The sequence below is a fragment of the Coturnix japonica genome, chromosome 24 (genome assembly GCF_054131305.1).
Source record: "Coturnix japonica strain WE chromosome 24, WE-NBRP24, whole genome shotgun sequence".
Taxonomy (NCBI): Eukaryota; Metazoa; Chordata; class Aves; order Galliformes; family Phasianidae; genus Coturnix; species Coturnix japonica.
In genome coordinates this window covers 7607084-7630306 of record NC_140686.1, presented here as the reverse complement: position 1 = coordinate 7630306, position 23223 = coordinate 7607084, and the positions used below count along the sequence as shown (strand labels likewise).

General features: G+C 47.8%; 2 protein-coding genes and 5 pseudogenes across 6 annotated transcripts; 4 read left to right on the top strand and 3 right to left on the bottom strand.

The window, feature by feature from the left end:
* Positions 1-1302: 1302 nt before the first annotated feature.
* On the top strand, positions 1303-2460 carry LOC146757262 (feather keratin Cos1-1/Cos1-3/Cos2-1 pseudogene; annotated as a pseudogene). The gene is made up of 2 exons (XR_014937105.1): positions 1303-1324; positions 1721-2460. The product of XR_014937105.1 is annotated as a feather keratin Cos1-1/Cos1-3/Cos2-1 pseudogene (transcript).
* Positions 2461-4678: 2218 nt separating this feature from the next.
* LOC146757261 (feather keratin Cos1-1/Cos1-3/Cos2-1 pseudogene) lies at positions 4679-5830 on the bottom strand (annotated as a pseudogene). The gene is made up of 2 exons (XR_014937104.1): positions 5809-5830; positions 4679-5433 (listed from the first exon to the last, which is right to left on the bottom strand). The product of XR_014937104.1 is annotated as a feather keratin Cos1-1/Cos1-3/Cos2-1 pseudogene (transcript).
* A 444-nt stretch (positions 5831-6274) lies between these two features.
* LOC146757260 (feather keratin Cos1-1/Cos1-3/Cos2-1-like) lies at positions 6275-7475 on the top strand. 2 transcript variants are annotated; one of them, XM_085523665.1, is made up of 2 exons: positions 6275-6367; positions 6752-7475. In XM_085523665.1, the coding sequence occupies exons 1-2, from the start codon at positions 6275-6277 to the stop codon at positions 7076-7078; spliced, it is 420 nt and encodes a 139-aa protein (XP_085379791.1). In that variant the 3' UTR covers positions 7079-7475. The 2 variants fall into 2 exon arrangements, with proteins under 2 accessions (XP_085379791.1, XP_085379790.1); XM_085523664.1 differs by having other exon boundaries at positions 6275-6394; positions 6764-7475.
* Positions 7476-8701: 1226 nt separating this feature from the next.
* Positions 8702-10622, top strand: LOC146757259 (uncharacterized; annotated as a pseudogene).
* Positions 10623-11813: 1191 nt separating this feature from the next.
* Positions 11814-12659, bottom strand: LOC146757258 (feather keratin Cos1-1/Cos1-3/Cos2-1 pseudogene; annotated as a pseudogene).
* A 4301-nt stretch (positions 12660-16960) lies between these two features.
* LOC146757257 (feather keratin Cos1-1/Cos1-3/Cos2-1 pseudogene) lies at positions 16961-18333 on the top strand (annotated as a pseudogene). The gene is made up of 2 exons (XR_014937103.1): positions 16961-16977; positions 17366-18333. The product of XR_014937103.1 is annotated as a feather keratin Cos1-1/Cos1-3/Cos2-1 pseudogene (transcript).
* Positions 18334-21521: 3188 nt separating this feature from the next.
* On the bottom strand, positions 21522-22711 carry LOC146757256 (feather keratin Cos1-2). Its single transcript, XM_085523663.1, has 2 exons — positions 22668-22711; positions 21522-22293 (listed from the first exon to the last, which is right to left on the bottom strand). Exon 2 carries the CDS (start codon positions 22270-22272, stop codon positions 21967-21969), a length of 306 nt encoding a protein of 101 aa, XP_085379789.1. The 5' UTR covers positions 22273-22293; positions 22668-22711; the 3' UTR covers positions 21522-21966.
* Between the last annotated feature and the right edge of the window lie 512 nt (positions 22712-23223).

Below are 23223 nucleotides of genomic sequence, written 5' to 3'. Positions count from 1 at the left end.
TTAGTGCTCAGTCTGCCCTTTGGATCTTCCAGATCCTACAGGTTAGAGACAGAAGATGACTTCCCAGTAGTGGAAAAGGATCTGCACAGAGATGGTCTAGGCAAAATAAATGCACTCAGATCCACAGCCCTGATGGGATTCACCCTTGAGGAATTAGGGGGCTGGCAAGAGTGCTTTCCAAATTACCTTTATTTTATTAGAAAAAACCTGCTGAGTGGGATAGGTGACTGAGGACTGGAGGGTAGCCAGTGTCACAAAAGTCTTCAATAAAAGCAAGAAGGAAGACCCAGGAAACTAGAGGGCAGTCAGCCTCACCTCCATCCATGGAACAGGAGATGGAGGAACTTGTCACAGAATCACATGCCTGGTTTAGAAGAGACATCAGGGATCAAGAGTCTCCAACCTCCTGCCAGGAGTGCCGCCAACCTCGCCATTAACTAGACGAAGTTGCCCAGGGCCCATCTAACCTGGCCCTGAACACCTTCAGAAACAGGGCATCAAAACCTCTCAGGGCAGCCTGTTCCAACACACCACCACTCTAGCATCCCTCCAACATCCAACCAAAACCCTGATGTCTTGGATCAAGATCTACACGGTGAAGCATGGGAAAAATTCTCATAGTACTGTGTCGTTCTACTCTAAATCACCATTCTCATCACCCAGGTGAGTAACCCAGGTGAGTATCTACCTGCTGCCTGTATGCCTCCCTCTATTATGTTTTTTTATTTTTTTAATGAAAACATCCTTTTTACAACGTTTGCTCTTGTGTCTTTATTATTTGGCATCTGGAGACCTATCTGCACTAGATTGTGCCCATTCCATGATTACAGAGAGAGAAGAGCAGGGGGCAAATCAGGGCAGCAGAATTTAACAGAGAGAAGAGTCAATCAGGAGTGCGTCACAATCTGGATCTGGTACACATCTTCACAGAAGATCCCCTAAGAAAACTTATGGAATGACCTAGACTGACATCTTCTGCCTTTGCTGGACTCTCTTAGCACATGAAATGAGTGCGCTGCCCACACCGGTGTTTGTTGTGCGGAAATGCTTGGGCTTCCCTTCATCATGCCTCTTAAAAGGTGCCTTCAGTCAGGAAGTGACATGGCATAAAGCCAGAAATGAAACTGAATTGCACAGGAAGCTGGCAGACCACCCATATCATTATCTGGGATGATTTGCATTCTGGACAAGTACAGCATGACAGATAATAACCACCACTGTAAGCAATGCCTTTGGATATAGGTCATCTTCGCTCCATTATAAAAGGGACCCCAGCTCATTGCTCCCTCATCCACAGTTCTTACCACCTCTGCTTTGGAACCAGGTAAGTGTGAGTCCCTTCCTGTCCCTGTTGTTCAAATAAAGGAGGTCTCAGCCCTGTGAGTATCTGAGTGAATAACAGAGATGCCTCTGTTCCATGCCAAATCGTGGGACTGCTTGTTCTGGGGTGAGAAGTGATGATTTATCTAGGACTCTGAGCCTGTGTGTAGGTAGCTATTGGACTCCAATTTAGGAACTAACTGGATAGACATGGGATGGGTACCTGCCAGGAATCCCCCACAGAGAGCTCAATATCTGGGGTCCGAGAAAACCTTGCCTACCGCTTCACGTCCTCCAGATGCACAGAGTGCATGGGCATTGGTTCATTCATCACTTGATGGAAATCTGTTCCTCATAAATACCCCCCATTATGTTTCCTTCCTGTTCTCTCTCCCAACAGGTGCATCTCCAGACCCGAGTCATGTCCTGCTGCAACCCATGTGAGCCATGCCAGCCATGCGGCCCAACCCCTCTGGCTAGCAGCTGCAATGAGCCCTGTGTCAGGCAGTGCCAGAACTCCACCATTGTCATTGAACCCTCTCCCGTGGTGGTGACCCTGCCCGGACCCATCCTCAGCTCCTTCCCGCAGAACACCGCCGTTGGATCCTCCACCTCCGCTGCTGTTGGCAGCATCCTCAGCTGTCAGGGAGTGCCCATCACCTCGGGGGGCTTTGACCTCTCCTGCATTTCCAACCGCTACTGTGGCAGAAGATGCAACCCCTGCTAAAGGTGCTGGACACTGATCCCAGCAAGGTCCCCCTGGAAATCATAATATGGCACTGGACAGTAGGACAAATGTTGTGCTGCTGTTTTTGCCCTGCAAGACAGAAAGGACGGGGCCAGCTGGGCTTTGCTGACAACATGGAGAAATTAGACCAGAATTCTCTTTTTCTTCCTCTTCCTATCTATTATCTAGGTTGTCTTTTTGCCTCAGAGATCTCTGGTACTATTGGAAAGCCAGAACTGAGTGACCTCCAACCTCTCTTCATTTCTTGGCCACTATGTGTGGGTGTGGTGGCAGCACTGTTGGAGGACTGGTGAGCAGATTCATCTCATCACCTGCTGCTCACCAAGTTTGCCGTCTGCATTTCCAGAGATATCATTTCCCCCCTCTGACTCATTAAACACTTGCTGCATCCTTTTCTGTGTCCATCTGAGTTTCTGTTTTTTGTTGTTTGCACACAGAATTCCAAAGGGGAAAGCCATGGCTTTAGTGGGAATCAGCTGGGGAGACTCCATCACTGTTCTAGAGGCCAGTGCACACCGTAATGATTTCATATTTCTGGCCCCTTCTTTCGAAGCTTAAAAAATAATCCGTGAATACTCTTTAACCAGTTTCTGCTACTCCTTGCTTTGATGTGTCTTTGCTTAGACATGCTCCCAAGAGCCTGGAGCACATCATGAGAATAGGTATCTTGAGCAGTGACAGCCTGTGTCTGGCCTGGCATTCTGTTACCTCCTGGCTTGGTGAGGGTCAGTGGTGCTCCACTACAGTCAGTGTGTGGAGCCTTCAGTAAGGCCCCTCTTGGGTCTGGCCTTAGCCTGGATGCCCACTCCTGCTCTGTCCATAAAACCAACTAGACGAAACATACATGTTGTCTACATTTTACAAGTACTCTATATGTGTATCCGGTCTAGTGTCTTCTGCCATTTACAAATGAAATCTCTGGTGTATCAACAGAATCAGCTTTTGGTTGTGTTCCCCCTACTCTTGATAATGGCAAAATCCTCAGTGAATAAGTTAGATTATTGATCTCACCTCTCCTATTCCCTGCCTGCCTCCTGTGCCCCGGGAGACTATCCTTAGGAACACGGGAACTGAGCAGAGCAGGTAGTCCTTCAAGGACACCTTTCTGAGATCACAAGAGCACTCTATCCCATAGTATATGAAATGATGCAGAGCAGAAGGGAAAGCAGTCTGACTGAGCAAGAACTTGATGGTCAAACAAGGGGATTATGAGGAAAGGTATAGGCAGAGGAAGCAGGGATGGGTGGCCTAGGAAGAATACAGGCTTGCTGTCCAGATGTGCAGAGGTGCAGTCAGGATAGCCAGGGCACAGGTGGGAGTGAATTTGCCTAGGTGTATCATAGATGAATAACAAGATGAGATACCACAGGTTCCATGGTCAGAAGACATGGGCAAACAAAGACCATCCCCTCTCTGAAAAATGGGTATTTTGAAAAGAGTTCATGAGACCTTGCTGAGGCTGACACAATCAACCAGTTCTTTGCCCCAGTCTTCATTGGTAGTCAAGCATCCTATTTCTCCTATGAACTTGAATGTGTAGGTGGGGGTCAGAGGAGCAAAATAACTCTGACATAGAGCAGAGCACATTGAAGACAACCTGATGAGACTGAAAGTGTATCACATTACAGGACTGGTCAGAAAAATTTTTAGTTGGGATGGAGATAGTGTGATTGAATGAGTGTAGCTGAATTATAATCCCCTATATATCATCATCATCCTGCACTAATTCAGTGCTAGTATGGGAAGGCAATAAGCGCGTATCGTGCTGTAATGGGGCAAGGCTTTACTGAACATGGGGAGGGGGAGATGTTGGAGTAGGTGTTAGTGAGGACATGGGATATGACGCGGCAGGACCTCCCCCACTCTGTCCCACTCTGTGATGTAAATTTGACACACGCTTTTGACACAGCCTTAAGGGGTGTAGACAATGCAAGTAGTGTATTTAAGGTGCGAGTTGCACTGCAATAAACTCCATTTGCTGCAACCACACGTTGAAGTCAGTGTTGCGATGGTCCTGGCAAGGGTAGATAGCTAGTTACCTGGTGGAATGTGCCACAGACATGGGAATGACTGCTACTACAACTGGGACAAAATTAATCCCAGAAGAACTGTGACAGTGTTGGGAGTTGGCTGAGAGAACAGGGAGGACATGAAAACTTCAAGGGTATTATGCCCTCATATGAAAGCTTAATGAACAGGAGAAGCAGAAAAACAAGAACTAGGCCATGGCAAGGGTCATGAGTTGTCTGAGTGTCAGGATGTTATTAGACCGTGTATTTGGGAGAAGGCAAACAACTGTATGTTACACCGTATAGTACTTACAGTCTTTTTATGACACAATTGCATGTAGTAAATAAAAGCTGGCTTGCACAGTAATAAATCTGTACTCAGCTGCTAATTCATACTTAGTTGTCTCTGAGTTCCAGAGATCGACATCTGCAGGAGAGGGCTGCTCTAGATGTGGCCTTGACTGAAGGATGAACATCTAGTGTTGTCTCGCCATCTGGCAATATGGTAGTTAAATATTTGTGATCATTTCTATCAAAGAAAGAGACTTCTCATCTGACCATTTTAAAATTAAAACACACTAACACAGAGGCACAATGAAGGGTGCAGCAAATGTTTAATGAGTCCAATGAGGAAACTAATGTCAGATCAAGTGAAGATTCCAAGTGCAGGGAGCAAGAGGAACAGAGAAGAATCTGTTGCCCTCTTCACATGGCAGAGCTGCCACAGGACACCCATCTAAATGCCCATCAAAGGAGAGAGGCTAGCTCGTAGCTCAGTGGGTTTCTGGGGCCTTCAGAGAGAATTTTGTGGAGAGAAAAAGACAAAAGAGAAAGAAAGAATGGTAGGAGGTGGGAGCAAGCAGACATTGGCCACGTAGTCAAAGAAGACAGGATGGCCTCTTCTGTCAGTCCTGACAGCGTAAGCCAGTCATAGTCATCTACTCTGAAAACAGCAATACAAAGTCTGTTCTTCTGTCCAGTGCCAAGCTCTGAGACTGTGGGGATCCTTGTCTGGGTCAGTGTCCAGCACCTTTAGCAGGGGCATCTTCTACCACAGTAGCGGTTGGAAATGCAGGAGAGGTCAAAGCCCCCCGAGGTGATGGGCACTCCCTGACAGCTGAGGATGCTGCCAACAGCAGCGGAGGTGGAGGATCCAACGGCAGTGTTCTGCGGGAAGGAGCTGAGGATGGGTCCGGGCAGGGTCACCACCACGGGAGAGGGTTCAATGACAATGGTGGAGTCCTGGCACTGCCTGACACAGGGCTCATTGCAGCTGCTAGCCAGTGGGGTAGGGCCGCACGGCTGGCATGGCACACACGGGTTGCAGCAGGACATGTCTGTAGTTCGGCAACACACCTGTTGGGAGAGAGGATTGAATGGAAAAAATGGAGAGTCACGATGAGTCTACCATCCTATCAAGAGGGAACCACGCACATGCAGTATCGGAAGTTGGAGGATGTGCATGGATGATTGTTGACTTACTGGTCTATTCCTACCAGGACCCAGACAGAGCCGCCCAGTGCCTATCCAGCTACTTCTTAGAACCTACCCCAGAAGCCCCTGAGGGCAGTCCCAACATCCCTCCAGAAGAAAACTTCTGCCTGCTTCCCTTTACCATGACCAGCAGCTCCAAGTTTTGTCATGAAACAGAGCTGCTGGCTGATGAGAGATCTGTTGGTGTCTAGCCACCCGATGAAGACAGAAAGAGACAAGAATGGGACTCACACTCACCTGGTTCCCAAGAAGAAAGAGGCAAGAGTGGCGAATGTGAGACTAAGGAACTGGGCTGCCTTTTATAATCGACTGAAGCTGTCCCATACCCAGAGGCGTCACTTAAAGTAGCAATTATTTTCTGACAAGAGCCTCTTGAATGCCAAACATCCTAGGTAATGATATGGACTGTGTGTTGGCTTCCTGCTCTGCACTTTTATGTATTCAGAAATCTTCTGCCTTGGCTGGACTCTTGTTGCACATGAAAGGAGCGTTTTGCCCACACCGGTGTTTGTTGTGTGGAAATGCTTGGGCTTCTCTTCATCATGCCTCTTATAAGGTGCTTTCAGTCAGGAAGTGACATGGCATAAAGCTAGAAATGAAACTGAATTGCACAGGAAGCTGGCAGACTACCCATATCATTATCTGGGATTATTTGCATTCTGTGCAGCTACAGCATGACAGAAAATAATCACCATTGTAAGCAATGCCTTTGGATATAGGTCATCTCATGTCCATTATAAAAGGGACCCCAGCACCTTGCTCTCTCATCCACCGTTCTTACGACCTTAGGAACCTGGTGAGTGAGAATCTCCTTCCCTTCCCTGTTGTCCAAATATAGGAGGACTAAGTACAGTGAGTATCTGAGTGAATAACAGAGATGCCTCTTTTCCATGGTAAATCCTGAGACTGCTTGTCATGAGGCAGAGAAGTGAAGATTTATCTAGAACTTTAAGCCTGTGAAGCTTGTGGACTCCAATTTAGGAACTAGCTTGATAGGTACGGGGGGGCATTTCTGCCCTGCAGAAAGCTAGATATCTGGGGTCCGCGAAAACCTTGCCTACCACTTCACATCCTCCAGATGCACAGAGTGCATGGGCATTGGTTCATTCATCACTTGATGGAAATCTGTTCCTCATAAATACCCCCCATTATGTTTCCTTCCTGTTCTCTCTCCCAACAGGTGCATCTCCAGACCCGAGTCATGTCCTGCTGCAACCCATGTGAGCCATGCCAGCCGTGCGGCCCAACCCCTCTGGCCAGCAGCTGCAATGAATCCTGTGTCAGGCAGTGCCAGAACTCCACCATTGTCATTGAGCCCTCTCCCGTGGTGGTGACCCTGCCCGGACCCATCCTCAGCTCCTTCCCGCAGAACACCGCCGTTGGATCCTCCACCTCCGCTGCTGTTGGCAGCATCCTCAGCTGTCAGGGAGTGCCCATCACCTCGGGGGGCTTTGACCTCTCCTGCATTTCCAACCGCTACTGTGGAAGAAGATGCAACCCCTGCTAAAGGTGCTGGACACTGATCCCAGGCAAGGTCCCCCTGGAAATCACAACATGGCAATGGACAGTAGGAGAAACTGTGTGCTGCTGTTTTTGCACTGCAAGACAGAAAGGACAGGGCCAGCTGGGCTTTGCTGATGACATGGAGAAAGTCTACCGGAATTCTCTTTTGCTCCTTCTTCCTATCTAGTATCTTGGTTGTCTTTTTGCCTCAAAGATCACTAATAGTATCTGAAAGGCAGAACTGAGTGACCTCCAACCTCTCTTCATTTCTTGGCCACTATGTGTGGGTGTGGTGGCAGCACTGTTGGAGGACTGGTGAGCAGATTCATCTCATCACCTGCTGCTCACCACGCTTGCTGTCTGCATTTCCAGAGATATCATTTCCCCCCTCTGACTCATTAAACACATGCTGCATACTCTCCTGTGTCTATCTGATTTTCTGTTTTTAGTTGAATACACACAGAATCCTAAAGGGGAAAGCCGTGGATTTAGTGGGATCAGCTGGGGAGACTCCATCACTGTTCTAGAGGCCAGTGCACACCGTAATGATTTCATATTTCTGGCACCTTCTTTTGAAGTTGAGGACGTAATCTGTGATTACTCTTTAACCAGTTGCTTTTCCTACTTCCTTTGATGTTTCTCTGCTTATACATGTGCCCAAGGGCCTGGACATCATAATGTGGATGGGTATCTTGACCAGTGACAGCCTGTGCCTAGCTTGGCATTCTGTTACCTCCTGGCTTGTCGAGGGTCCCTGCTAATCCACTGCAGTCAGTGTGTGGAGCCTTCAGCCAGGCCCCTCTTGGGTCTGCCTCAGTCTGGATGCCCACTCCTACTCTGTCCATATAACCAACTAGATGAAACATACGTGTTGTCTCCTTTTGGAAATACTTTATAGATGCATCTGGAGTATTCTGCCATTTACAAATGAAATCGGTGGTGCTTCAATTGGATCACGTTCTGGTTGGTCCTCCCTTCTATTGGGAGAACCAACCTAGCCCTTCTCTGGGCTTGTTCAGCCTGGAGAAAAGAAGGCTGCAGGGTGACCTCATTGCAGCCTTTCAGTACCTGAAGGGAACCTATAATTCGCTGGGGAGTAAACTCTTTGAAAGGGCGAATAATAGCTGGACAGGTGGAAATGGTTGTAGTTGAAAGAGGGAAGATTAAAGTTTGGTGTTCAAGAGAGTTGTGAGGTCCTGGAACGGGCTGCCCAGGGAGGTTGTGGATGACCTGTCCCTGAAAGTGTTCAAGGCCAGGTTGGATGGGGCCATGGGCATTCTGATCTAGTAAACATGGAAGTTTGGTGGCACTGCCAGGCAGAGGGGTTGGAGCTTCATGATCCTTGAGGTCCCTTGCAACTCGGGTCATTGTGTGATTCTGTGATTGATAATGGCAAAAGCCTCCTAGGGATTAAGTTAGATTATTGATGTCACCTCTCCTATTCCCTGCCTGCATCCTGTGCTGACTGATGTGCCCCAGGAGTCTGTCTTTAAATGTCTAAAAATGACCAGAGCAGGAGGAAACCTAAACTTCAAGGAAATGTTTCTGAGATCAGAAGAGCTCTTCATCCCACAGTATAAGAAAGCGCAGAGCAGATGGTAAACCCATCTGACTGAGCAAGAGCTTGATGGTCATACTAGAGGACTTTGAGGAGAGGTATAGGCAGTGGAAGCTGGGATGGGTGGCCTAGGAAGAATACAGACGTGTTGTCCAGATGTGCAGAGATGCAGACAGGATAACCAGGGCACAGGTGGAAGTGAATTTGTCAAGTGGTTTGATGAATAACATGATGAGATAACACAGATTCAATGGTCAGAAGACACGGGCAAAGAAAGAACGTCTCCCCTCTGATAAATCGGTATTTTGAAAAGACTTCAACAGCACTTGTTGAGGCTGACACGCTCAACCAGTTCTTTACCCAGTCTTTGTTGGTAGTCAGGCATACCAGGTCTCCCATGTCCTTGAACGTGTTGGCAGGGGTCAGTGCAGCCAAATCACTCTGTAAGAGCAGGGCACGCTGGAGACCACCTAATGACACTGCAAGTATACCACACTTCTTCAGGACTGGTCAGATCAGCTTTTAGCAGGGATGGAGCTTATGTGATTGATTTTATCCTCAGCAATGGACATGATAACTTCAAGGATATTTCAGCCGATGAGATTTTAGATCCTCAGAAATGGGATGAGATTACCTTGGTATGTATGAGAGCCCAGAAGGGTGCCAAACTTAAAACGTGGGGCCTAATGTTGGGGACGCTTAAGGCAGTGAAGGAGGAAGGGAAGGCAATGAGCGCAGCCGGATATCTTTTTGGCTCCCTGTCCCAGCTAAGGCAGCCACTAAGAGAACCTTGCAGGGTCAGAGGGGTGCCAATCAAATGCTCCTGATCCACAGGGGAGTTAGGAGTGGGGTGGATGTAATATCGTTTGCAGATGTTTGGAGGTGATAAGACCGCCACTGAAGCTGCCACCACTCCACACTGCCAGTCTGCTGCCGACCTCACATGAGCCTGAAGGATCAACAGTCCTAACCAAACCCAGTGGAGGTGAAAAACTACAAGATGGTGGCGGCTGTTCTCTGACTCATCCCCCACCACTTTACCTGGATCCACAGGGCCAGCCCACATATCCTTTCAAGGAACTGAGATCATGTGCGACTACTGTTACACAACCTGCACTGCAGGGACAAAAGGAACTGGGCAGAAGAAAAATGCAGAAGCCGCAACGTCCTTGTGTGCTTGGGGACGTTAGTGAGGGGGAGGAGGAGGCGAACTCTCATTGGGGAACTAGGGGGCACACATTAATGGATTGGGGAAAGGTTAGGGCTAGTCTATTAGGGGACGGCAAGGTACCAGAGGCCTTCCCAGTAATACTTACTAATACCGAGGGTCCAGAATGGGTACCCCTTGATCCTAAAGGCATCACCCACCTGATCAATTGTGCAAAGAAACGAGGGTTGAAATCAGCCCTTTCACTTAATGCTCCAGAAACCCTGACAATGCCAGGTCCCCTTCTACCTTACAGTGTTACAGTCTTGATGTGCATGGTTCTCAAGCCTGTGCAGTACACTCTGTGGGTGTTGGAATGGATGTCAGAGTTACAGGCAATATCAGAAGCTGCTGAGGTTGATCCGCATCATCCAGTGCACGGAACAACCTTACAGTGGCTTGCAGGAAAAGCTAGGGGCTTGACTTCCCCCCAAGGACAGGTAGCTAACTTGAGACTGGGGGATCTTATAGCAACCACAGATGCGATGATTCAAGCATTTAAAAGACTAGTACGGGACACTGAGTCCTTGGTCCCCTGGAGAAAATTTGTTCAGGTGCCTGCTGAATCATTTCAGAGCTTTGCAGACAGACTCTTGCAAGCTGTCGAAGGGTCAGACCTTCCTAAGGCGGCCCAAGGCCCGGCCCATATTGGATTGTCTGAAGCAAAAGTCACATGCTGATATTAAAGCCCTATTGAGAGCCACCCTTGATAATCTACAGACCCCAGGAGAGGTGATCAAATATGTCCTAGATAGGACAAAAGGCAGCACCCTTTACTATTGAGGAGTTGGTGGCAGCAATACAAGATGGAATAGTGGGGGCTGTTGTTGCCGCAGTAGGAGCACAGGCTCCCCAAGGGCCCTGCTATAAGTGCACGGCTGGGATAGCACTAGCCGGCTTCACTGACTTCAGGGAGAAGTTGGACAAGGGATAACAGTGGGATGTCGGATGACTAATTGGGAGGGGATGTGTATGCATGAGGACTTCTTGCGATTCCATACTCATAGGTAGTGTTAAAAGGGACACCAGTAACCTTTCAAGTATCTGTGTTTGCACATTTACCAGCATTATAGGGTGTGATTTCAATTATTCAGTTCCAGTTACTACATATCAGTTGTTACAGTCTAATTACACAATGGTTCTAGATCTATTACCTGCTCCTATTTGAATGAATCTTGCTTTAGTATGTAAACAATTCCAACATGACGACCTGTACCACTTGCTCAAACGCATTCAAGACAATGGACAGAAAACATTATTTACTGTTCACCATGATGCAGAGGAAAAGCAAGTAGTGTACTTAAGGTGCTAGTTGCACTGCAATATAAGCCATTTGCTGCAATCCCACATTGAGGTCAGTGTTGCGGTTGTCCTGGCAAGGGCAGATAGCTAGTTCCCTGGCAGAATGTGCCACAGATATGGGAATGACTGCTACTACAACTGAGACAAAATCAATCCCAGCAGAGCTGTGAGTGTTGGGAGTTGGTTGAGAGAACAGGGAGGACATGATAACTTCAAGGATATTACGGTCTCATAAGAAAGCTTAATGAACAAGAGAAGAAGAAAAACAAGAACTAGGCCGTGGTGAGGGTCACGAGTTGTCACAGTGTCAGGGTGTTATTAGACAGTGTATCTGGGAGAAGGCAACAAACAATATGTTGTGCCGTATAGTAATTACCCAATCTTCTTATGTCACGACTGTATCTAGTGAATAAAATCTAGTTTGCACAGTAATAAATATGTATTCAGATGCTAACTCATACTGAGTCATCTCTGAGTTCCACAGTCCAAACTCTGCAGGAGAGGGCTGCTCTCGATGTGGCCTTGACTGAAGGATCAATGCCGGCAGTTGCCTCCGTATCTTGCAAATAAGGAAGTTACATGTTTGCACTCTTTTTCATCAAAGAAAGAGACTTCCCATCTGACCGTTTTAAAAAGGAGACTGATGCATGATACAGAGGCACAAAGAAGGTTGCAGTAAAAGTTTAATGAGTCTAAGGAGGAAAGGGAAGTCAGACCAAGTGAAGATTCCAAGTGCAGGGAGCAGCAAGAACAGAATAGAATCTGTTGCCCTCTTCACATGGCATAGCTGCCACAGGACACCCATTAAAGGAGAGAGGCTAGCTGGTAGCTCAGCAGTTTTCTGGGGCCTTCAGAGAGAATTTTGTGGAGAGAAGAAGACAAAAGAGAAAGAAAGAATGGTAGGAGGTGGGAGCAAGCAGACATTGGCCACGTAGTCAAAGAAGACAGGATGGCCTCTTCTGTCAGTCCTGACAGCGTAAGCCAGTCATAGTCATCTACTCTGAAAACAGCAACACAAAGTCTGTTCTTCTGTCCAGTGCCATGCTCTGAGACTGTGGGGATCCTTGTATGCGTCAGTGTCCAGCACCTTCAGCAGGGGCATCTTCTGCCACAGTAGCGGTTGGAAATGCAGGAGAGGTCAAAGCCCCCCGAGGTGATGGGCACTCCCTGACAGCTGAGGATGCTGCCAACTGCGGCAGAGGTGGAGGATCCAACGGCGGTGTTCTGTGGGAAGGAACTGAGGATGGGTCCGGGCAGGGTCACCACCACGGGAGAGGGTTCAATGACAATGGTGGAGTCCTGGCACTGCCTGACACAGGGCTCATTGCAGCTGCTGGCCAGTGGGGTTGGGCCGCACGGCTGGCATGGCACACATGGGTTGCAGCAGGACATCTCTTTGGTTCGGCAACACACCTGTTGGGAGAGATGATGGAGTGGAGAAAGTGGAGAGTCACGATGAGTCTACCATCCCAACAAGAGGGAACAACGCACATGCAGTATCAGGAATTGGAGGCTGTGCAGAGATGATCATCGGCTTACTGGTCTCTTCCTACCAGGACCCAGACGGAGCCGCCCAGTGCCTATCAAGCTACTTCTTAGACCTTACCCCAGAATCACTGGAGTGCAGTCCCAACATCCCTCCAGAAGAAAACTTCTGCCTGCTTCCCTTTACCATGACCAGCAGCTCCAAGTTTCGTCATGAAACAGAGCTGATAGCTGATGAGAGGTCTATGATGTCTGGCTGCCCGATGAAGACTGAAAGAGACAAGAATGGGACTCACACTCACCTGGTTCCCAAGAAGAAAGAGGCAAGAGTGGAGAATGTGAGACTAAGGAACTGGGCTGCCTTTTATAGTGAACTGAAGCTATCCCATACCCAGAGACGTCACTTAAAGTAGTGATTATTTTCTGACAAGAACCTCTTGAATGCCAAACATCCTAGGTAATGATATGGACTGTGTGTTGGCTTCCTGCTCTGCACTCTTGTTTTCAGCTTTGTGTGCTTTCCATTCCACACCAAAGACATCTTTTGTGTGTCATGAAGGGAGGCCCAAGCATTCCCACACAAGAAGGAACAGTGTGGGAATCAGACTCATTTCATATATAGAAGAGTTCAGAAAGTGGAAATGATGTCAGCTGATTCACTCCTTAGGGTTTTGTAGGAGCCTATCTTGCAAGAGATGTAACATTTCCCGCATGCGCTCTGGTCCCACTTGACACCTCATGTTTCTGCAAAATTCTTCCCTCCTGGCTTGTCTCCTCATGTTTTCCCTTGGGGTCCATGGAACGGGCTAAAAGGTTGTGTGGAGTACTTTCCACGTCTCACAAGAGAGACCGAACAGCTAATGGTGTATCAATAGGGTTTTTTCAGTAAGAAGTAATAAGAAGAGCAATAAAGACAGCAAGTGAATCTTATGTGCAAACTAACGGGGAATAAACTGGATTTTCCCCATGTTTCTCTCTGGAGCTCATGCCCTTGGTGAGCTCCTTCTTCATTTCTGTATTGTAGTGTCTTTTGTTTTCAAGATGATCTACTGGAAAAAATCTTACATATTTTCCTTTCCACAACAGAAACTCATTTCTTTTAATTCTGAGCATAAATTCTCAGCGCTGGTGGGAACCGAACTGTGCATCTGATTCCCCTTCTGTGAAACTCCTTCTTTGCTTTGGTCTGTACTGCTCAGACTGCCGTTAGGATCTTCCAGACCCTCCAGGTTGGAGACAAAAGATGACTTCCCAGTGGTGGAGAAGGATCTGCACAGAGATGGTCTAGGCAAAATAAATGCACTCAGATCCACAGTCCTGATGGGATTCACCCTTGAGGAATTAGGGAGCTGGTAAGAGTGCTTCACAAATTGCTCTTTATTTTCTTAGAAAAAAATTGCAGAGTGGGATAGATACCTGAAGACTGGAGGGTAGCCAGTGTCACACCAGTCTTCAATAAAAGCAAGAAGGATGACATAGGAAACTAGAGGGCAGTCAGCCTTATCTCTATCCCTGGTAAACGAGATGGAGCAACTTGCTGTGGATGCTATGCACAAGCAGTTGGAAAAAAGAAATCTATAAGAAGTAGTCAACATGGATTCTCAAAAGAGAAAATGATGTTTGAGCAGCGTCATAGGCTTCTGGGACGTCATCACTCACTGGGTCGATGAGAGGAGAGTAGCGAATGTGGTGTAACTTGACTCCAGTAAGGCATTTGACACAGTTTACCACTGTATCCTTGTAACAAATCGTGGGAAGTGTGGGATAGGTGAGAGCACAGTGAGTTGGACAGAAAACAGACTGATCAGCTGATTTCAGTGTAACAATGAATGGGTATAAATCTAGTTGCAGGTGCATAAGTTATTGGGTTCCCTAGGAGATGGTGCTGGGTCCTGTTGAACGTCATCATCAGTGACCGAGACAAAAACATCAAGTCCCCCCTCCGCACATTTTCTGCCAGTGTGAAATTGGGATGAGTGGCTGACACACCAGAGAGCTGTTTTGTCATTCAGAAAGACCTGGGAGAACTGGAGAGCTGGGTGGAGAGGAACCTGATGAACTTCAAGAGAAGCAAATGTGAAGTCCTGCACCACCGGAGGCATCACTGCCTGCACCAGTACAGGCAGGGTTGTGACTTACCATGAGCCAGCAGTGTGCCCTTGTAGCCAAAAAAGCCAATGGCATACTGGGGTGTATTGAAAAGAGTGTGTCCAGCAGGTCGAAGGAGGTGATCCTCCCACTCTAGTTTGCCCTGGTGAGGCCTCATCTGGAATATTGTATCCAGTTCTAGGCTCCCCAGTACAAAAAAGACAGGGATCTCTTGGAAAGAGTCCAGCGGAGGGCCACTAAGATGGTGAAGGGCCTGGAGCATCTCCCCTATGAGAAGAGACTGAGGGAACTGGGTCTGTTTAGCCTTGAAAAAAGAAGGCTGAGAGGGGACTTGATCCAGGTTTACAAATACCTGAGGTGTGGGAGCCATAGTGGTGAGGCAGGTCTCTTTTCAGTAGTGCATGGGGATAGGACTAGGGGTAATGGGATGAAAGTACAGCATAGGAAGTTCCGCACGAATGTGCGGAAGAACTTCTTTACAGTGAGGGTGACGGAGCACTGGAACAGGCTGCCCAGGGAGGTGGTGGAGTCTCCTTTTCTGGAGACGTTCAAGACCCGCCTGGACGCCTACCTTAGCGACATTATGTAGGGAGCCTACTTTGGCAGGGGGGTTGGACTCGATGACCTCTAGAGGTCCCTTCCAACGACTGCCATTCTGTGATTCTGTGACTTGTTGGTAATGAGCGCTGAAAAGATGGATGTTTCAAAGCAAGGGGATAAGAGCCTGGCCATAAGTCTGCTGCATGCCCTGGTGGACTGGCAGACCAGAGGTGCCCTGGTTTACATCCATAAGTGCATGGCCAGCAGGTCAAGCAAGGCCAATTTCCCCACCTGCTCAGTCCTGAAGAATTCACATCTAGAATACTGTGTCTAGTTCTGGGCTCCTCAGTTCAACGCAGACATGAATCTTCTAGAGAGAGTTCAGAAGGGAACAGCAAAGATGATCGGGTTCCTGGAGCATGTACCTTCTGAAGAAAGGCTGAGAGTCCTGAGACTCATCAGGCTGGAGAACTGAAGGCCAAGAGCTTGTCTCATAGGTGTTTACAAATATCTGTAGTGCGTGATATCTGGCAAGGGTTTTAAGATTCTCATCTATGGCGTACTGCAATACAGCTAGGGGCAGCAGAACAGAAACTGGAACATAGGATGTTCCTAGATGATAAGGTCCTCTGAAGATGATCACTAGAGGTCCATTCCAATTCCTGCAACTCTGTGACTCTGTGGTCCTGCTGCTTTTTGCAGAGCTTCTGTTTAAACTCCCTCAGAATCAAAGAATCAAGGATGGCCTGGGTTGGAAGGGATATCAGGGATCAAGAATCTCCAAGCCTCTGCCAGGCAGCGCCACCAACCTCACCATTAACTAAACCAGGTTGCCCAGGGCCCATCTAACCTGGCCTTGAACACCTCCAGGGACGGGGCATCAAAACCTATAAGGGCAGCCTGTTCCAACTCCACATCACTCTAATATTAATGAACTTCCCCCCAATACGCAACCTAAACCCTGATAACTAGGATCAGGATCTACACGGTGAAGCGTAGGAAAAATTCTCATTATACGGTATCATTCTACTCTAAATCACTGTTCTCATCACTCAGGTGGGTATCTACCAGCTGCCCCTATGCCTCCCTCTATTATACATTATTTATTTTTTTTACGAAATAAGATCTCCTCTTACAATATTTGCTCTTGTGTCTTTTTTATTTGAAGACCACTCTGCACTAGACTGTGCCCCATTCCTTTATCAGAGAGAGAGAAGAGCTGGAGACAAATCAGGGCAGCAGAATTTAACAGAGAGAAGGGTCAGCTGAGAGTGCATCACAGTCTGGATTTGGTACACCTCTTCACAAAAATTCCCGTAAGAAACCAGATGGAATGACCTAAGCTGATGTCTTCTGCCTTTGCTGGAACCTCTTAGCTCATGAAATTAGTGTGTTGCCCACACCGGTGTTTGTTGTGCGGAAATGCTTGGGCTTCCCTTCATCATGCCTCTTAAAAGGTGCCTTCAGTCATGAAGTGACATGACATAAAGCCAAAAATGAAACTGAATTGCACAGGAAGCTGGCAGACTACCCATATCATTATTTGGGATGATTTGCATTCTGGACAAGAACAGCTCATCAGAAAATAATCACCACTGGAAGCAATGCCTTTGGATATAGGTCATCTTATGTCCATTATAAAAGGGGTCCCAGTTCCTTGCTCTCACATACACCGTTCTTACCACTTCTGCTTTGGATCCAGGTGAGTGGCAGTCTCCTCCCTGTCCCTGTCATTCAGGTAAGGAGGTCTCAGCTCAGTGAGTATCTGAGTGAATAACAGAGATGATTCTGTTCCATGCTAAATCCTGGGACTGCTTGTCATGGGGGAGAGAACTGAAGACTTATCTAGGACTCTGAGCCTGTGTGTAGGTAGCTTGTGGACTCCAATTTAGGAACTAGCTGGATAGGCACCGGAGGGCATTTCTGCCCAGCAGACAGCTAGAAATCTGGGATCCGAGAACACCTTGCCTACCGCTTCACATCCTCCAGATGCACAAAGTGAATGGGCATTGGATACTTCACAGCTTGCTGTAAATCTGCTTCTCATATATCCCCACATTCTGCTTCCTTCCTGTTCTATATCCCTGCAGGTGTACCCCCAGACCGCAGACATGTCCTGCTGCAACCCATGTGAGCCATGCCAGCCATGCGGCCCAACCCCTCTGGCCAGCAGCTGCAATGAACCCTGTGTCAGGCAGTGCCAGAACTCCACCATTGTCATTGAGCCTTCTCCCGTGGTGGTGACCCTGCCTGGACCCATCCTCAGCTCCTTCCCTCAGAACACCGCTGTTGGATCCTCCACCTCCGCTGCTGTTGGCAGCATCCTCAGCTGTCAGGGAGTGCCCATCACCTCGGGGGGCTTTGACCTCTCCTGCATTTCCAACCGCTACTGTGGCAGAAGATGCAACCCCTGCTAAAGGTGCTGGACACTGATCCCAGGCAAGGTCCCCCTGGAAATCGTAACATGGCACTGGACAGTAGGACAAATGTTGTGCTGCTGTTTTTGCACTGCAAGACAGAAAGGACAGGGCCAGCTGGGCTTTGCTGATGACATGGAGAAAGTCTACCGGAATTCTCTTTTACTCCCTCTTCCTATCTAGTATCTTGGTTGTCTTTTTGCCTCAAAGATCACTAATAATATCTGAAAGGCAGAACTGAGTGACCTCCAACCTCTCTTTATTTCATGGCCACTATTTGTGGGCCTGCTGTCAAATCTGCCGTAGGACTGGTGAGCAGCTTATTCTCATTACCTGCTGCTCACCACGCTTGACGTCTGCATTTCCAATAATATTATTCCATCCTCTGACTCATTAAACACTTGCTGCATCCTCTTCTGTGTCCATCTGAGTTTTTGGTTTTTCTTATTTGCACACAGAAGACCAAAGCGGAAAGCCACGGCTTTAGTGGGAATCAGCAGCGGAGACTCCACCACTGTTCTAGAGGCCAGTGCGCACTGCAGAGATTTCATTTTTCTGGCACCTTCGTTTGAAGTTTAAAGAGTAATCCTTGATTACTCTATAACCAGCTGCTGATTCTCCTTGTTTTGATGTGTCTTTGCTTAGACATGCACCCAAGAGCCTGAAAAATATCATGTGAATGTGAATCTTGACCAGTGACAGCCTGTGTCTGGCCTGGCATTCTGTTACCTCCTGGCTTGGTGAGGGTCAGTGGTGCTCCACTGCAGTCAGTGTGTGGAGCCTTCAGCCAGGCCCCTCTTGGGTCTGGCTTCAGCCTGAATGCCCACTCCTGTTCTGGCCGTGAAATCTTCTATGCATAACATACATGTGGCCTACTTTTGGGAAATGCCCTATAGGTGTATCTGAACTGAAGTCATCTGTTATTGACAAATGAAATCTGTAGTACATGAACAGGATCATCTTCTGGTTGTGTTCCCCCTACTCTTGATAATGGAAAAATCTTCTCAGTGAATAAGTTAGATTATTGATCTCACCTCTCCTATTCCCTGCCTGCCTCCTGTGCCGACTGATGTGCCTCGGGAGACTATCCTTAGGAACATGGGAATGACCAGAGCAGGTAGTCCTTCAAGGACACCTTTCTGAGATCACACTCTATCCTATAGTGTAAGAAATGATGCAGAGCAGAAGGGAAAGCAGTCTGACTGAGCAAGAACTTGATGGTCAAACTAGAGGATTATGAGGAAAAGTATAGGCAGTGGAAGCAGGGATGGGTGGCCTAGGAAGAATACAGGCCTGCTGTCCAGATGTGCAGAGGTGCAGTCATGATAGCCAGGGCATAGGTGGGAGTGAATTTGCCTAGGTGTATCATAGATGAATAACAAGATGAGATACCACAGGTTCCATGGTCAGAAGACATGGGCAAACAAAGACCATCCCCTCTCTGAAAAATGGGTATTTTGAAAAGACTTCAATAGCCCTTGTTGAAGCTGACACACTCAACCAGTTCTTTACCCAGTCCTCATTGGTAGTCAAGCATCCCAGGTCTCCCATGTCCTCGAACGTGTTTGTGGTGGTTGGGGAATCAAAATCCCTCCGACTGTAAGAGCAGAGCACATTGAAGACCACCTGATGAGACTGAAAGTGTACCACATTACAGGACTGGCCAGAACAGCTTTTAGTATAGACGGAGATAGTGTGATTGATTGTATCCTCAGCAAATAAGCCAAGTAGACTAAGATGAACGGGGCATGTAATGCGTCAGAGGTAACTGTTAGCATCTAAAGGGATCATGACTAGCTTAAAAATATGCCCATTTGAAATTCATGTAGGTCTTCTGCAAGGGGCTACGTTTGGGTGATTGCAATCCCCTGTTTGTCCACAGTGTGAGAGAACACACTGAGAGTAGGCTTGTGGAGAAGGTTTGCCAGTACCTGAAAATGACTCATAAGCAGGATGGTGTACTAATGGTTTCAGTATATTTTGTCTTGTCTGTAGCTCTACATACTTCTTATTGCACGGGACATTTCTGGTCACTAGATCTCAGAAGAGAAAAATGGACTATAACTTCTCAAAGACTTCACTTTTCCATTTCTGTTTTCCACTTGGTGGAGGGAAAGTTAAAACTGATTGCCAGTCACAAAGCTGCCCTCTTTCCTCTCACTGCTCCCTTGTTTTCTAGCCTACAGTACTGGAGAAAATGCTTTGGTTTTGAAATCTCACTCTCATTTCATTTGGTTGAATAGCCTTGGTATTTTATTGCATAATCTAAAGGTCTGCATTTATATTTAGTGAGCAAAGTGTTCCCCTACATTGTTGCTCTGCTGTATTTTTTTCATCTGTGCCCATCTCCCTGCATTTTCTTTCCCATCTTTCCCCCTCTTCCCTGTCCTGTTTACGTGGCTCTCTTAACTTCCTTCTCAGGGATCTAGCCTGAACAAGGACATACAGTGACATTAATTATTCTAGCTTTCAGAGTTTGGTAAGAAGACCATTAAGGGAACATCGCAGCGGGAAGAGTTGTAAGATTCAGTGATGCAGTGTTCTGTGTCCTGTCTAACCCATTCCCCAGCAGGTGCATGTCCAGACTAATGTTTAGACCTGCTGTAACCAGGGCCAGTCATGCCAGCCCTGCAGCCAGAATACTCTGGACAGCATCTGCAGTGAGCTCTATGTCAGGCAGTGCCAGGACTCCACCACCATCACTGAACCCTCCTCGTGGTTGGGGACCTTGCTTGGACCTGTTCTGAATACCATCCCACATAAAACCATTGAGAGACCTACAACTTCAACACCCGTATGGAATCCCTCAGCTTGGTACCTCTGTACTCTGGCCCCAACGCAATGCGGCCAAGACTGGACACGGTCTTCCATCCCCTCCTGCCATACAAAACATCCTATTGCCCCCAGGAAGCTGGAACACTCCTCAGGATCTTTGGGGAGTCTTGGAGGAGAATCAGGTTCTCTAGGACGGACAGATCAATGCAGTGCTGATGTAACTCCCTTTTGCGTGAGCCCATGAGCTCCTGATCTCTCAAATCATTCTCTTGGCCTTTGCACCTACTCCACTGGGAATTACTGGGAACTGGCTTGTGTGTGTACGTTCATCTGTTCCATCTGCATGGAGAAGGACAGAATGCAGCCTTATTGCAAAGAGTTCTGTCATGACTTGCCCAGCAGCTCTTGCTCAAAGCACCATGCCTCATTCCTGGAGAGATTCACGGCCCCTGACATCTGTACAGGAAAGTCTGAGTAGGTGTTCAGGAGGCAGATTCTGGCATTACTGATATTTCTCGGGAGCATCATGTATAACCTCCATCTGCTCTCCATCTTCTTCGCTAATTCTGATACCAAGCATGGGTGTCCTGGACATGGAGTGTTTCCTGACAACTGTTCATAGACTGTGGTCATCCAAACCAAGCAGGTCTTAATGAACAACTGAAGCAGAAAAACAAGAACTAGGCTGTGGCGAGGGTCACAAGTTGTCACTTTGTCTGGATTTTATTGGACTGTGTAGTTGGGAGAAGGCAACCAACCATATGTTGCACCGTATCCTATTTACCCAATCGTCTTATGCCATGATTGTAATTAGTGTATAAAACCTAGCTTGCAGAGTAATAAATCTGCACTCAGCTGCTAACTCATATTAATTTGTCTCTGACTTTCACAAACCCACGCCTGCAGGACAGGGCAGCTCTAGATGTGGCCCTGACTGAAAGGTGAATGTCTATGGTTGCCTCCCCATCTGGCAAATATGGTAATTCCATATTTGTGATCATTTCCATCAAAGAAAGATACTTCTCATCTGACTGTTTGAAAAAGGAGACTGACGCATGATACTGAGGCACAAAGAAGGTTGCAGCAAAAGTTTAATGAGTCTAAGTAGGAAAGGGAAGTCAGACCAAGCGAAGATTCCAAGTGCAGGGATCAGCAGGAACAGAGAAAAACCTGTTGCCCTCTTCCCATGGCAAAGCTGCCGCAGGACACCCATCTAAATGCCCATCAAAGGAGAGAGGCTAGCTGGTCACTCAGCAAGTTTCAGAGAGAATTTTGTGGAGAGCAGAAGACAAAAGAGAAAGAAAGAATGGGTGGAAGAGAGAATGGGTAGACAATGGCCATGTAGACAAAGAAGCTAGGATGGCCCCTTCTGTCAGTCCTGTCAGCGTAAGCCAGTCATGGTCATCTACTCTGAAAACAGCAACACAAAGTCTGTTCTTCTGTCCAGTGCCAAGCTCTGAGATTGTGGGGATCCTTGTCTGGGTCAGTGTCCAGCAAATTTAGCAGGGGTTGCATCTTCTGCCACAGTAGCGGTTGGAAATGCAGGAGAGGTCAAAGCCCCCCGAGGTGATGGGCACTCCCTGACAGCTGAGGATGCTGCCAACTGCGGCAGAGGTGGAGGATCCCACAACAGTGTTCTGTGGGAAGGAGCTGAGGATGGGTCCGGGCAGGATCACCACCACGGGAGAGGGCTCGATGGCAATTGTTGAGTCCTGGCACTGCCTGACACAGGGCTCATTGCAGCTGCTGGCCAGAGGGGTCGGGCCGCACGGCTGGCATGGCACACACGGGTTGCAGCAGGACATGTCTTTGGTTTGGCAACACACCTGTTGGGAGAGAGGATTGAATGGAGAAATGGAGAGTCACGATGAGTCTACCATCCTATCAAGAGGGAACCACGCACATGCAGTATCGGGAGTTGGAGGCTGTGCATGGATGATTGTTGGCTTCCTGGTCTATTCCTACCAGGACCCAGACAGAGCTGCCCAGTGCCTATCATGCTACTTCTTAGACCCTACCCCAGAAGCCCCTGAAGGCAGTCCCAACATCCCTCCAGAAGAAAACTTCTGCCTGCTTCCCTTTACCATGACCAGCAGCTCCAAGTTTTGTCATGAAACAGAGCTGCTAGCTGATGAGAGATCTGTTGGTGTCTGGCCGCCCGATGAAGACAGAAAGAGACAAGGAAGGGGATCACGCTCACCTGGTTCCCAAGAAGAAAGAGGCAAGAGTGGCGAATGTGAGACTAAGGAACTGGGCTGCCTTTTATAATCGACTGAAGCTGTCCCATACCCGGAGGCGTCACTTACAGTAGTGGTTATTTTCTGACAAGAACCTCTTGAATGCCAAACATCCTAGGTAATGATATGGACTGTGTGTTGGCTTCCTGCTCTGCCCTGTTATGTTTCCAGCTTTGTGTAATTTCCATTCCACACCAAAGACATCTTTTGTGTGTCATGAAGGGAGGCCCAAGCATTCCCACACAAGAAGGACCAGTGTGGGAATCAGACTCATTTCATATATGGAAGAGTCCAGCAAGTGGAATTGATGTCAGCTGGGTCACTGCTTAGGGTTTCTTAGGAGCCTATCATGCAAGAGATGTACCATCTCCCCAGTGAGATCTGGTCCCACTTGACACCTCATTTTTCTTCAGAATTCTGCCCACATGGCTTGTCTCCTCATGTTTTCCCCTGGGGATCTTGGAATAGGTTAAAAGTACTTTCCACGTCTCACAAGAAAGACCAAACAGCAAATGGTGT

Coding starts and splice junctions, on each gene's coding strand:
- LOC146757260 (XM_085523664.1), top strand. CDS start 6,275: ATGCCTTTGGATATAGGTCATCTCATGTCCATTATAAAAGGGACCCCA. Junction 6,395..6,763: donor AGAATCTCCTTCCCTTCCCT/GTTGTCCAAATA, acceptor GTGCATCTCCAG/ACCCGAGTCATGTCCTGCTG.
- LOC146757256 (XM_085523663.1), bottom strand. CDS start 22,272: ATGTCCTGCTGCAACCCGTGTGTGCCATGCCAGCCGTGCGGCCCGACC.